The sequence below is a fragment of the Agelaius phoeniceus genome, chromosome 9 (assembly GCF_051311805.1).
Source record: "Agelaius phoeniceus isolate bAgePho1 chromosome 9, bAgePho1.hap1, whole genome shotgun sequence".
NCBI lineage: Eukaryota > Metazoa > Chordata > Aves > Passeriformes > Icteridae > Agelaius > Agelaius phoeniceus.
The window spans coordinates 14,558,183-14,571,308 of record NC_135273.1 but is presented as its reverse complement, the minus strand read 5'-3'; the positions used below and the strand labels follow the sequence as shown (position 1 = coordinate 14,571,308).

The window sequence follows — 13,126 nt, the reverse complement described above, 5'->3', positions numbered from 1 at the left end:
TGTTTTTCTTCTTTCTCCGACTAAAATTGGAAACTGAGATTAATTAGCTATTACTTGCTGTGAAAATAGAAGCATTTATGAAGTGGGAACACATAGGGTCTGTCCTGTGCTCAAAACTGCTCCCTAACATGATGACATAGTATGAGTGTGTTAGGAGTGGAGTTAGCACGTTCGAGAACAGGGCTGGAGTTCAAAAATATCTCACCAATGATTATAACGCAAGTAAAACAGGGGAATTCAACAAGTATGAAGTCCTGCACTCAGATGGGAATCATCATCTCCCAGAGCTCAGGGTACATGTGGATACAGGGCAAAAAAGGAGTCAGAGAACTAGGAGGAATCACTAGAGGAACAAGGTCAAAAATGCATGATAATTTTCTTTAAGAAAGGCAAATATCAGCCTAGAATGCATAAAGAGAAACAGATTTCATGGAACATATTAAGTAAACCTTTCCATCCTCAGAGGATATCTAATGGGAGCCCATTTTTGGGTGCTGCATATCAGCAAAGAGATGAAAATTCAATGGGTGAACAATAGCAAAGACAGTGCATCTAGAAAATTGCTTATATGAATTAAAAAAGAGGAAAATTGCTGGTCTGAGAAAAGATGCATCCGTTTTGATACAGTGAAAAGGCTGCTGAAAAAAAGCAGGACATTTGTCTTCAATATCCACATAATGGGTTTGAAATGCAGCAAGGGAGATCAAGATTAGACATGAGGAAAATATGCGTGTAATAAACACCAGGAAAAAAATCATCTAGGGAGGCTGTGAAGCAGACACTTTGGAGGTTTGTCTGACTTACTCCTAGAAACATCTGTCAGGAAGTAGGCTGCAGATATAGATGACCTTGCCTTGTGACACAAGAACAGATTAAATGAATTTTTAAATGTATTTCAGCCTTATTTCTATGATTATTTCTACAAAAAGCTACACTGTAACAGTTCTTCATTGCTTTTATGTTTTTCCAGTAAGAAAAGCAAGCTTTTTATATTAGTATTTATTACTCTGAGAATGCAGCTGGTGTTGGCTGGACAGCTAAAATGATGCAGATAATATGGTTTGGGAGTCCAAGAGTTTATCAGTGTACAAAGAATTAGGACTATAGTTAAAGACATGTAGGAAATGGTTCTAACAATTAAATTACCCATGTCCAAAATGAAATTGTTCTGTACCAAAATGAAATCAACACCAAACCCTAGCCAGAAATCTAGCTAACATTATTCAAAGTGACTTACTATTATGTGATTACAGTAATGTGATTAGTATTATGTGATACATGCTGTTCTACAAACAAGATTAATCCTCAGTGTCCTTTTCTTAAATTTACTGAAGTTACTTATGCAGGAATTTTGCTGACTGCATTTTAAATTTGGCTCTGTCAGTGGCTGTACTGAACTTGGGTTTTGCACTGCTGTACAATATTTCACTTGCACAGCAGCTGTACTGCCTGTTCATGCTCACAGAGTATCAAACCCTGATTGCTTTTTTTGCTGTGTTAGGAAATACTGCACACAGCTCTTCTCATAACTTTAGCTTTAGCCCTTTGAATTGTAGTGGTAATAAATAGCTGCTATTTATAATGTTATTGTTATTTATAAGCTACTCTCATATCTATTAATGGTAATGAGGAAATGCAAAACATCATTTTTCATTTCAAAATTGATTACACAGCTCCATAATCTGGTTGCTTTTTTCTTTTAATATGGCCTACAGTAGGCAGTGCTTTCCAAAAAAACTGTACAAAATAGCACCTCGTTCAGAATGACTCAGTAGAAAATTAAGAGGATTCAGGGATTAAATTTTAAAAGCACTGCCGAGCACTTGATAACATGGCTGTCTTGAATAGGAGAACTGGAACAAGCAGGTGTGAGAAATTTTAATTGAATTAATTTGTACGTCTTAAAACATATAATTAAAACAAAAAGTGGCTTTTGACTTCATACATTTGATTCCTGCCAAGACAAAGGGAGGAAAACAGCATCATTTACTGGAAGAAGAGCACAGTTCTGATCTGATCATACCTCTTCAACTCTAACTGGAAATAGGTTTTAGTCAACTTAGTTAAACAACAAACAAAACCAAAAACCAACCAACCAAAAAGCAGGTTTCCTCTTCCCCTTTCCTGTATGGTGAACAGGTCCTAATACCCTTCTGTGCAGAACAGCAGTAAAAGATTATTCATTCATTGAACCTGATGCTGCTTACTCAGAAGCTGTAAAGAGGAAGGCAAGCAGATGTCACTTACACAAGTAGCAAGAAATTCTGTGATCCTCAAGCCTGCTGGTATTTAATTTATACTTTTACATCCATTTAGAGAACTTCAATTTTTTAGCCTGAATTAATACCTGAAATTAGATCACACGTTTCTCTGTGTTGTGTTATTAAAGCAGAAATACCCAATAATGGAATAGAGAAAGTATATCTCTGTGATTCAGAATTAGAAACATGTCCTCTGGTGAAACTGCAGTTTTGAAGGATGTGTGTGTCTTGATTTAAAGATCACACCCTTGTGTGGGTGTGCTGACTTGAGCAGAAGAGAAATGGGTACACAGTGAAGAGCAGCAATGAAGGGCCTGAGAGTAACTCAAAGAACAAAACAGTTTGGCAGGTCTTGACCTCTCTGAAATCCCTTTCAAAATCTCTGGAAAATAATCAAGAGCACACTGTTCTCTGAGGTTAAGCCCTGCAGTTGGAGGAAACTTTCTACAGCAGATTCCTAAGGTGGGCAGAGGAGCAGGTCTGGGGAAAGGCTCCCGACCCTTCCCTGGGCACAGGAACCTCAGGTCAGGCAATCTCCTTCCTGCTGCCCACCAGGCTGGGCACAGGCTGCCACACAAACAGAGCAACTCCTACAAGCAGTAGCCATGAAACTCAAATTCCTGCAGCTGTGAAAGCACACAGCATATTCTTGGAATTTCCACAGATGAATAGAGGCTTTTGACTTGCCTTGTAAAGCCAGAATGGCTGATCTGAGCTGGGTACCCCAAGGTCCCTGGTCTGCTCCAATTTAAATGCCCAATTGCATACTCCTCTTTCTCCAAAAGAGCTCTCCCTGACATATGGAAGGAGCAGTAGGTTCTTGTTTGTAATTCTTTAGATAATGTGTGGCCTCCAAGAAAATGCTCAGTCTTTATATTAGTTTGGTTTCTGCTTGTAACTTGGAAAGTATTTACAGTTTCAAGAATGGAAAACTGTCATCCTAACAGAAAGCAGTGTGCTCAGTTCTTTAAGCTGCTCTGTTTCCAAAGCCATAGTTCAAAACTGCACCCAGAAAGTGTTTTAGGGGTGTTTTTACCTGTCTCATACACAGCTTCAGTTACAGAGGTAAAGTGGTCTTCTACTGTGTACTGTGCCAGCTGGAGTGTGTCCAAACCTCGAACTGAATCATTTCCTCTGGTCCAGTAAAACATGACATCATTGATGTTATAACCCCCTGTAGTGAGACACAAGCCAACAATTGTGTTTATTTTGTGCAATAATTAATTTGTGTTGAGCACACTTATGGTTCAGCTGTTTCTTATTTGTGGAAGTGCAATTAGACATAAACAATGATGGGTTTTGGCAGATTGTAATGCCTGTTCACGACAAAATTTCCAATACCATGCAAAATTTCGTAAGTTAAAAGCTGATGGTTTTGGACGTGGTCTTTTTATATCTTCTATTTCAGTATAAATGACAAACTAATAAAATAGATTAGTACCACCTGGTATTCTAAAGGCAAAAGCTATTAGGCTCTAAGAAAATAGAGCTTTTATGAATTACTGCACTTGCCAGCATTTTGACTGGACATGAAATGTGCCGTGTGTTGCATCCCAAATGCTGTTTCTCAGTGCAGTGCATTGGTCCTCATTCCCATAGAGATGAAGGATGGGGAGAGCAGCACAGCTGCTGCTCACTGGTGCTGGGCTCCAACCTGAGCTTGAACCATCACTTGGGACAAGGTTTTGGCTGAGGAGCTCGGATACTTGCCAAGGACACCAGCTTAGAGCTGATGTTTCTGCAGGCTCAACAGCATGGCACGCTTCAGGGGCCCCAGGAGGTTCCCTCTTAACCTTCAAGCAGTAATTAGGAGCTGGATGAATCATCTATCAGAAGGCAACTGTGTTTTGCACACACTTGTCAATGTGCAGCACAATCACAGCTAAAATACCTCTGTAGCTTTTCCCCCTTATATAAAAGGCAGCCACTTTACAGACTAGTGTATTTGATTAATTCAAGATTATGTTAATGTAATTTACATGTTAACAGGGAGCATTTGAACATCTTTTTTCTTTAGCTTACTTAGATCAATCATTCTTGTATTTGACAGATTTATATTGTGCAAGTTAATAGCTCAGCTTAGGGAACAGAAACATGAGCTGATGATTATTTTTAGACTTTAGTCAACTGTAAGTAAATTACAGTGAGACAATAATGCAATACATTGCACAAGGGTATATGCTGCAAAAAGAACAAAGCTCTAAAATCACAGAAAAAAGAGATGTATTAAAACAAAAACAAAAGTGTCTTTTAATATTTTTAAGTTATTGGGATTTTTTTCTTGCAATGACAAAACAGAACTGATTTATCCAGCTATCTCATGCAGGAAAAAAAAGGAGTTCATAAATTTTATTGTAAGGAAACACTGGGCTGGTTATCTATTAAATGACAATTTCACCTTAAAAATTTTTCTCTGTTGATTCTTTAAATGTAAATTTTGTTTTCACTATCACTGGCAGTTATATGAAAAGGTGTCATGGCCTGGAATCTCTGCTCACATTATCACATTTATAGCAATTAAAGCCAAAACAATTTTGTGTCAAAAGACCAAGCCAAAAGCATATGCATCCAAGCTAAGTTTTCAATTCCCTAAAACCATATTCTGGGAAATTTCCAAGATTTGTGAGATGTAAAATAGAAGTAACATTTTCTATAAACAAATGATTGCATTGTCCTTAGTCAAAACAAGGAGGCTCATATAACCAGGTTTTATGCGTGATTTCGGCCATGGATTTGTTTTACTTCCTTTCAGTATAAATGAACTACAGACATTTAAATAAAGTCCAAAGAACTAGAGAGTACCACAGTAAACTCCTTTTTGTTTTTTATAAGATATTCAGCCTTCCAAGTTCTGTGAGACAGGATAAGTTCTTGGTGCCCACATGAATGATAACGAGCATATTTTGAAACAGAGGTTATTTTGCTTTTGTTCCAGAATATTCTCATTAGTGGAACAATTAGTAAGTTTGGGTGATCCTTCCTATGAAGATTCTTTGAGTATAATAATTCCAAAACTCTTAAGAAGAATTTTTACTGAGAGAGCCTTCCCAATAGTCAGTAAAGTTAAATAGTACAGAGCTCCCTCTGTGCAAAGTTGTTCTTTATTCAAGGGATTAACATTTTACTAATTATAAAACATTTCAAAAGTTTATAGAGACAAAATCCTTAAGCCCATGTTATTTGGCTTTTACAAGTAATCTCTATTCTCTTTATGTGACACTGAGTTTTTATCCTAGCTAATTCCTCAAGCCCAGAATGTCTCATTCCTGTACATTGTTGATAGAGTATGAGCTGCTAATGTCAATAGGGTTAACTACAGGAATAGTAAATTTGGGATTAAACATTCATAATGCCTAATACAAATTAGTTTCTTTACCTTTCTGTCGCTAATTTTAATTTTCACTGATTGTCAAGCACAAGTTAAGTGCCTTCACATGGCTCTTCACTGAATGAATGGTAAAGGACAAGTTCAAAAATAAATAAAATTTCAGAGATGGGCCCAAGACATGAATATGTATTTGGACTGGGGGTCTATGTGAGGGAAATGTGAGGACAAACCCTTCAGCCCAGCAAGGATGAATGGTGGTGTTCCCTGCCACATGGCAGAGAGCAGGAATCCCCCTTGGCAGCACCAACCAAGGCAGGATCCCTCCACTCTCCCAAATGTCACAGCACTCATATCAAGAGACTCAGAGAGCCAAGTCTCTGTTTCCTAACAAATGCCAGCATTACCTTCTAAAGTGTTGCAATAAGGGGGGGGAAATGCAATAATATGTTGGCCAAAACGTGTTTTGCTATGTAGGAAGTATAAGTCAATTAAAGTTACTAACTAGCAATAGCAGAAAAGAATGTTGGAAAGGTCACTGGGGATGCTTTATGGGGTAAAGCCATTACTCCATAATATCATGACATATTTGTCCTTATATTAATAATCACTTAATAAAAGCCTTACTCTTTGTTTCAGTTCAAATATTTGCTGGAGATTTTACATTTTATTTGCAAGCATCAATATTTGTGCAGACGTGTGTGCATGTCTGCATTCACAATTCTTAAACCCAGGTAATGGTCTTGGCAAGCAGTGTGCCAGGAGGATGATGACATTATTCATCTATAAATTAACATAGCTTATCACATGGGGAAGCAAACCCCATTTCCAGCCTACCCAAAAGAAAGGACTGCAGTGCATTGATGAGAAAAGCCCAAGGCACACTCTTTCCTTTTTGTATTTGTTGCTGTTTTCCTCAAAACTAAACACCAATGTAATGGGAGCATTTGTTGTGGCACTGGGTTTTCCCCTTGGACAGGAGACACTTGTGTGCTGTTCAAAAAGCAGATGGAATCAATCTGAAAAAAGCTTGGTTTTAATTATATGGGGAATTCTCCTTTTTATTTTTTTAATCCTGTCAAATAAATTGTAAATTCCTGTGGGACATGTATTTCATTCTGGAACTAGAGAAAATACTAAATGACTCATTAGGCAGTGCTGTTCATTTAAATCTATATACATTGATTTACCAATATGCTCTTCCAAAGGAAAATAAAGACAAATCCCAATTACAATTCAAACCACTGTTTGTTAAACAGCTCTCATAAAGCTGCTTGTTGTAGAGGGATGTCTGTGTGAAGAAGGTGTGAAGAATGTGAGTTCATTTCCTTTGTGTCTCTGTCTAAAATGAAACTTTGTGGCAATCTGATTGGTCATTAACAACAAGAGATGAACAATACACACTTCTGAAAAGATACAGAATAAAACTTGACAAGTACTGGAAAGCCTTCCAAAAGATTTTGAGCATGCATTGGCACATATGTTAAATATATATTTTCATCTTACAGAACTGGTTATTCTCCCATGTTATCCCCTGCAAAAATTATTTTCTAGAGTCTTGTCATATGAATAATAGCAAACATTTAACTAAAAAAGTACATGTTTATGTGTTTGCAAAGTAACTATGCCTACAAAGTACTAGAGAACCTATTCCAAGGAAAATATGAGGATATTGATTGATAAAATGAAAAAAATATATTTACTCTTATTCATCAATTGATCTCATTTTTTACCAGGGCACTGACACAGAGACAATGAAATAAGTCAGAGCAAGATCTGAAAATGGCAAATTATTAAATACGAACTACATGCCTTACAAAGAAGCCTTATTCTGATTTCTTTCTTTCCTAAAGGAATTTTATCTCAGGGAGAAAAAAATTACATCCTCTCTGAAAGGGAAAAAACCTATCTCATCTGTGCTAGAAAATGCCTGCTCACAGAACTCCCTCTGAAGACCAAGACAGTAACTGCAGGATGCACTGCAAAACCAAGCCCGTGAGATTTTGCTCACTCATTAATTAGCACTGCAGCAGTTCAGTACTGCCATGCTATTTTCAGTGATGGCATGTGCACATATGTGCACACATCTTTGCACACAGATACTGCTGTAATTCAGCAGGGACTGGCCACATAATGTCCCTGTCCCTTGCCTTTTAGGAAAATGCCAGCCACTCTGGTAATCTCTAGCAGAAATAGATCACAGATATTTTTCTAATTGTATAAAACAATAAGGATGAAGTGACTTACAGCTCTCCAGTTGCAAAGTACATGTCTGCTTATCCATTGGATATTTAGTCAGATCCATGCTGCATGAAACAGTTGTAGTGATCCTTCAGGGAAAAAAAGTTTTCTAAGTATTAATAGGAGAAAAATGTTCATCAGTAAAAATAAAAAATGCTGTGTATCCTTCTTGAGATAATATTTTCAGCCTAATATCTATTGTGAGGGGGAAAAAAATCTATTATTGACTGGTATCTAATGTACAAGAGTAATACAATCCCAACCAGAAACCACAGCAGAACAGCTGAGTTCAGTGACAGTCTAAAAAGGCCACCCTTTGCTCCCTTCTCATTTGCATTGCACATTTTCCTTTGTTATTTGCAATATATTTTAAGATTTTGCTATATTTATCAAAACCTTTTACAAAGGGTAATTCACAATAAATCATGCAAGTCCATCATCACAGCTTGTTTTCCCCTGTGATGGCTTCACTGCAAACTGGAATGGCAACATGCAATTCCTGTGTTCAGCCTGCATGAAAGCAAAAGGGTCTATTTAGGGAAGATCTATTACTGAATTTAAGAACTTATTCATATTGATCAAGAATATCATGTATTCATAAAATACAAGACCCTACTTTTGCAAACAGACCCATTTTCTTAAGTAGAACCTGGGAAGTTTAAAACATAAGTAGACACAATCATAAAGGCCGATGGTATTTACATACCTGATAGCATACAAGACTGTTCCATTAGGGTATATCCTTATAAGACGATTCTCAACAGTGACATCATGAAGAAAAGACTTTTTTGAATCAACTATAAAGGTATCTGGTACCCAAAGCATTTCCACAAGTCGACCATCTAAGCTCAAGCTCTTATTGCCATCAAAACAAAGCCTCTCATCAGTCCATCTCTGCCTGAGAAATATGGTGGCTGTGTAGTCCTGAAAGAGAAAATCAAAATTATCATACAAAGGGAGCCTGTGTTGTATTCACTTTTACAGAAGTACATGGAAACAGCTGCTGGGCACAAACTGTGATTCTCCATGTCCCTGGCACTCCAAGAGCAACTGTACTGAATTCTGCCAAATTTTCTGGCACTCCATGTGAGGTTGGTAGATTTTGTTCCAATGGTCATTTACAGTAAAAGCTGCTGGCCTTAGTCAGGGCTATGAATCAGCTGAAGTCATCAGAGCTTTGTAAGCAGATAATCTGGCTCTGTAAACCTCGAAGTTTTAGAATGATTTATGTAAGTGGTTCAAAATCTCATTTTGTTCACATAAGCTAGTAAATAAAGAATTTTTTAAGAGCACATGGCAAGAAGTTAAATAAATTCATATAGACAAAAAAAGTTAGTGAAACAGAAAAGGAATCTTTTAGCACCATTTGTCTTTTTAGCATCACAAGGGAAACAGTGGTACCAAATTTATCAAGACCTTGAACACAGCATTCAGTCCAATTCCCCTTCAATTTAGATACACCTTGCAGTCCTACCTTAAGATCCCATTATTTCTTAACACTTTTAAAACAAATTTTGATTTTATGGTGTGTTTTTATCAATATTATAAATTCGTCTTTAGTTCTGACCTTATTTCCTCTTTCTAAATAGTAACTAATAATTACTAATTACCAATACACTCATATTTAATATCTGATTAATTATTTTTTCTTCTTATTTCTGTGTACCAATGGATCTTTAAGTAGAAAAGTACATTCCATTTCATAGTTTGTTCAAGAACAAATGATACAAATTAAATGAAACACAGCTGGAACAAATTAATGTGTGACAGCAACAATAGAAGAGAAAAACAGCCTGAGTTCAGCTGTATCTAATCATAGGGAGAGTGGCTTCAAAGGCACATGAATACATCTTCATTTTTATGAAATGCATAACGGTTTAGACATTTCAGCTGGAAAATAAGAACTGATCCACATGCTTCTCATTAAGATTAATACTCAGTAGCAGCTTTCTGTTTGTATCTGTGAGAGGTGGGATTCACAGCTGCATTTCTATGCTTATTATAGTGTTATAAACACTATGTGTCGTGAAAAAGAGAATTCCACCTCCTAACCCATACTGTCTTCACAAGGAGACAAACCCAAAGTCATATTGCCAGCAGCTGTAAGCACATCAGCTTATCAACAAGCAAAAAAAAGACTGCAAAAACTACTTTACCATATTTATTTCTGATATTGTATCAATGCTTGCAATGTCCATACTCATTCCCACTGACACAGGACCATCTGCAAAAAAAAAGGAAGTTAGAATGTAGCTCATAATTCTTTAATATTCAGTGTTCATGAGAACTGCCTACAAAATCTTTGCATTTTTTTTTCCTAAATGTTTAGAAGCTATCTTAAATATTCCTCAAACACAGATTATGCAAGAATTTCCACATTCTTAACAAAAATATCACACTTCTCAGCTAAAACTATTTTAGTTTTCAGAAACAGGTTTTATTTCTTAAATACTTTCTGATTTATATGATATTTTTTCCCGCAGAAAAAAAAGTGGCGGGGAAAATGTTACTCAATAAGGTGTGGAAGGCACAATCCCCATGGTACATCACACTCCCTGAGGTGCAGAGCAGTAGAAAGAATTCTTCCAGTGCAAGAATTTTTCTTGCAACATCTGGTCCATGAGATGTGGGTGAAGTAAGGAGTTTCACCAGGCAATGTCGCATGGTTAATATCCAGATGGCACAGCTGAGTGACTTCCATTTGAGAATGTATGGTGTATATATTGTATCATTGCAATTTAGTATCTTGCCTTTGACCACTAACAGGAAACTTGTGATTCAAACATTACATTTATAAAGGAAACTTGTCCTAAGCAGAAGGCCTATTCAGCCTAGTTAGACACCTTACCTAAGTAGCTGTTACTGTAATGTCAGTATGCTCCGATTCCCATTTCCTCCTGAATGTGCATTTCACACTGTTGGAAGGAAGATCACCAGCTGTGCATTTTAAAATGCAGAATTTTTGCAGAGCTTTGATGAAAACACGACATTATTCCTGGTTGAATATGTGCAGAATAATTAACAGAGTGCTTGTACAAAGAAATTAATATTAAATCAGTGCATCTTTCCAAGCAATTGAGGAGAGAACAACACAGCACTGAGAAATGCAGAAATCCTTTAGGTAAGATCTCTGCAGCTGGTAGTGCCCCTATCTCACAGGCAAATCACTGAAAGCCCTCCTTGGCTCCTTGCAATACATTTTGTAGAAATCTCCCAAATGGCATCCAGAGGAACATGGAGTCCAACTTCACCCTCCTGAATAACACTAAAGAAAAAAATGTGTCATTCTAAGACATGTCAGTTTGATAGTATTTTTATTTTTTCCAAAATATTTTCTGGTTTTAATGTATGTGTTAAAATCATTATATATCTGTCACTCCTGAGAAAAATCTGTAAGTCCTTTGTTCTGGACTTGATTGAAAGTTTAAATATAAAGCTCCAGCTTAAAACAGGACTGCAGGTTTGCAAGATGCACTGCTGCTAATATGCATGTTTATATATACTATTAAATTATACATTGGGTTTAGAAACTTTTGTTCACATATTGGAAAAAGACTTTGGAGGTAAACTTTGAAACAAAATTGACTGAAAAACTCTCAGATCATTGACAGCTTCTTCTTCTGTTTCTTCCCACTCTTTTCATGTTTTGATACTCCATGAATAAATTAATTTTTTCTCCCTCCAGGATTAAAAGCTCAACCCCTAAAAAACTCATCCCAGCTACCTGGGGTACAACAATTAATGATTATACTTACCATTGTATTATATCATAATGGCAATATTGCCAGCCTCAAAAGATATGTCAGACCCTCAAAAAACACTGAATTTTAAAATAATGTGATTTATAATCCATATTCTGGGGGTTTTTATTTCTTCCTAGAGATTCCCATGTGTGACTGTACCAGAGCACATTATTGCCAACTATCACATGATCATTTGGGGAGAATCCCATCCAGCAAGGCACACGTTTAAGGATGGACCATCCCAAGGAGAGGACAATGCAGTGTTCAGATGATTTTGCAGGAATCATGGCTGGGAATAATCAGACTCTTCTATTATATAATGATTTATTATCACCTGATCCTTGCCCAGTAAGGTGATACAGATTAGGGAAAATGTCCATTAGCAGCACTCCAGTATCATCAGTGCTAGGTTGTTACACATGTGAGGGAAAAAGCTGACTTTCCAGAAAGATTACTGAAATTAAGCAGGGGGTAATTTCTCTGGAATCAGACATACAGGACTTTGTAGATCTTTTTTTTTTTCTTTCCTGCTGAAGTATTTTTCAAAATATGACTGAGTAACACAGCAGCACTGCAGCGCTGGGTGACTCCCAAGCACCACAGGACACCTAGCTCAGGCTGAGACGTACTTCAGGCTCAAACTGCCTGAACACAGACCTGCCCTGGGGCTCAAGTGCCAAGGAGGGGCAGCAGTCAGGACAAACCATCCTGTTCCACTCACCCCAGCCAACAGCTCTCACTGCCCAGGTGCACCCAGCCTGCCCAGCCCAGCACCCACAAAAACTCAGCAGAAAATCACATCACCCCGGATACAGCACTGTGCTGTATGGGAGGAGCTGGAAAACAAATTATGGAAAGGATCTTTATTAACACAATAGAAGATGCTGAGAACAGCTTTGCTCCAGCAGTTAATTAAATCAGAACAACATTAATAGTTAAATGCTGATTTCTTTTTTGCATGTGAGGATAAATGTTTGTTTAGTAAGGCACCATAAATTGTGAAGTACTAATAACAAAATGAGTCTGCTCATAATTATTCACCAGGGCTCCCTCTGAACTTCCTCTGAAAGGTCTCCTGTTGACAGTGTCAAAAACAGGGCAGCAAACCAGATGAGGCAGTCAGTTCCTACATTTCCATATGTTTGGCAGAAGTTCTATGTATAATGACAACATCAGAAGAAATCTCCCGATCTTCAGAAGAAAACTGAAGTCACCGTGTCCTGCATTATTGAAGGGAATCTTCAAAGCATGGCAGAGCATGGCCAAAGGGAGTGCCTTGTTACAGCACTGGCTGTGCAGCACAAGCAGCACACGTTTCCATTTTACTGCAATTTATGTAAACTGTTCCTCTGTGCCCTCTATAGATATTCATAGTGATGCCAAATGGGAAAGCAGCCAGAAGAGTGGCAGACAGTGTACCTAAAAATTAAGTTTGGATCACTCACTGTAATGATCCCAGTCTGCAGCAGCAAAATAAACCACCACTGTGTCACATGTGTACCTACTACTGCAATGGATCAGCACTATCAAAAACTTCAGTGCTGAGCCGTTAGCAT

The 13,126-nt window shown here is 37.4% G+C and overlaps 1 protein-coding gene across 1 annotated transcript in view; it reads right to left on the bottom strand.

Moving 5' to 3' along the window:
- Nucleotides 1-13,126, bottom strand: part of LOC129123053 (gamma-aminobutyric acid receptor subunit pi-like) — a 45,579-nt gene that overhangs the window by 13,538 nt on the left and 18,915 nt on the right. The window contains exons 4-7 of the mRNA XM_077183020.1: nucleotides 9,984-10,051; nucleotides 8,534-8,751; nucleotides 7,834-7,916; nucleotides 3,298-3,435 (exon numbers count right to left, since the gene is read on the bottom strand). Coding sequence (XP_077039135.1) covers nucleotides 3,298-3,435; nucleotides 7,834-7,916; nucleotides 8,534-8,751; nucleotides 9,984-10,051 — 507 coding nt within the window. The remainder of the gene's footprint in view (nucleotides 1-3,297; nucleotides 3,436-7,833; nucleotides 7,917-8,533; nucleotides 8,752-9,983; nucleotides 10,052-13,126) is intronic.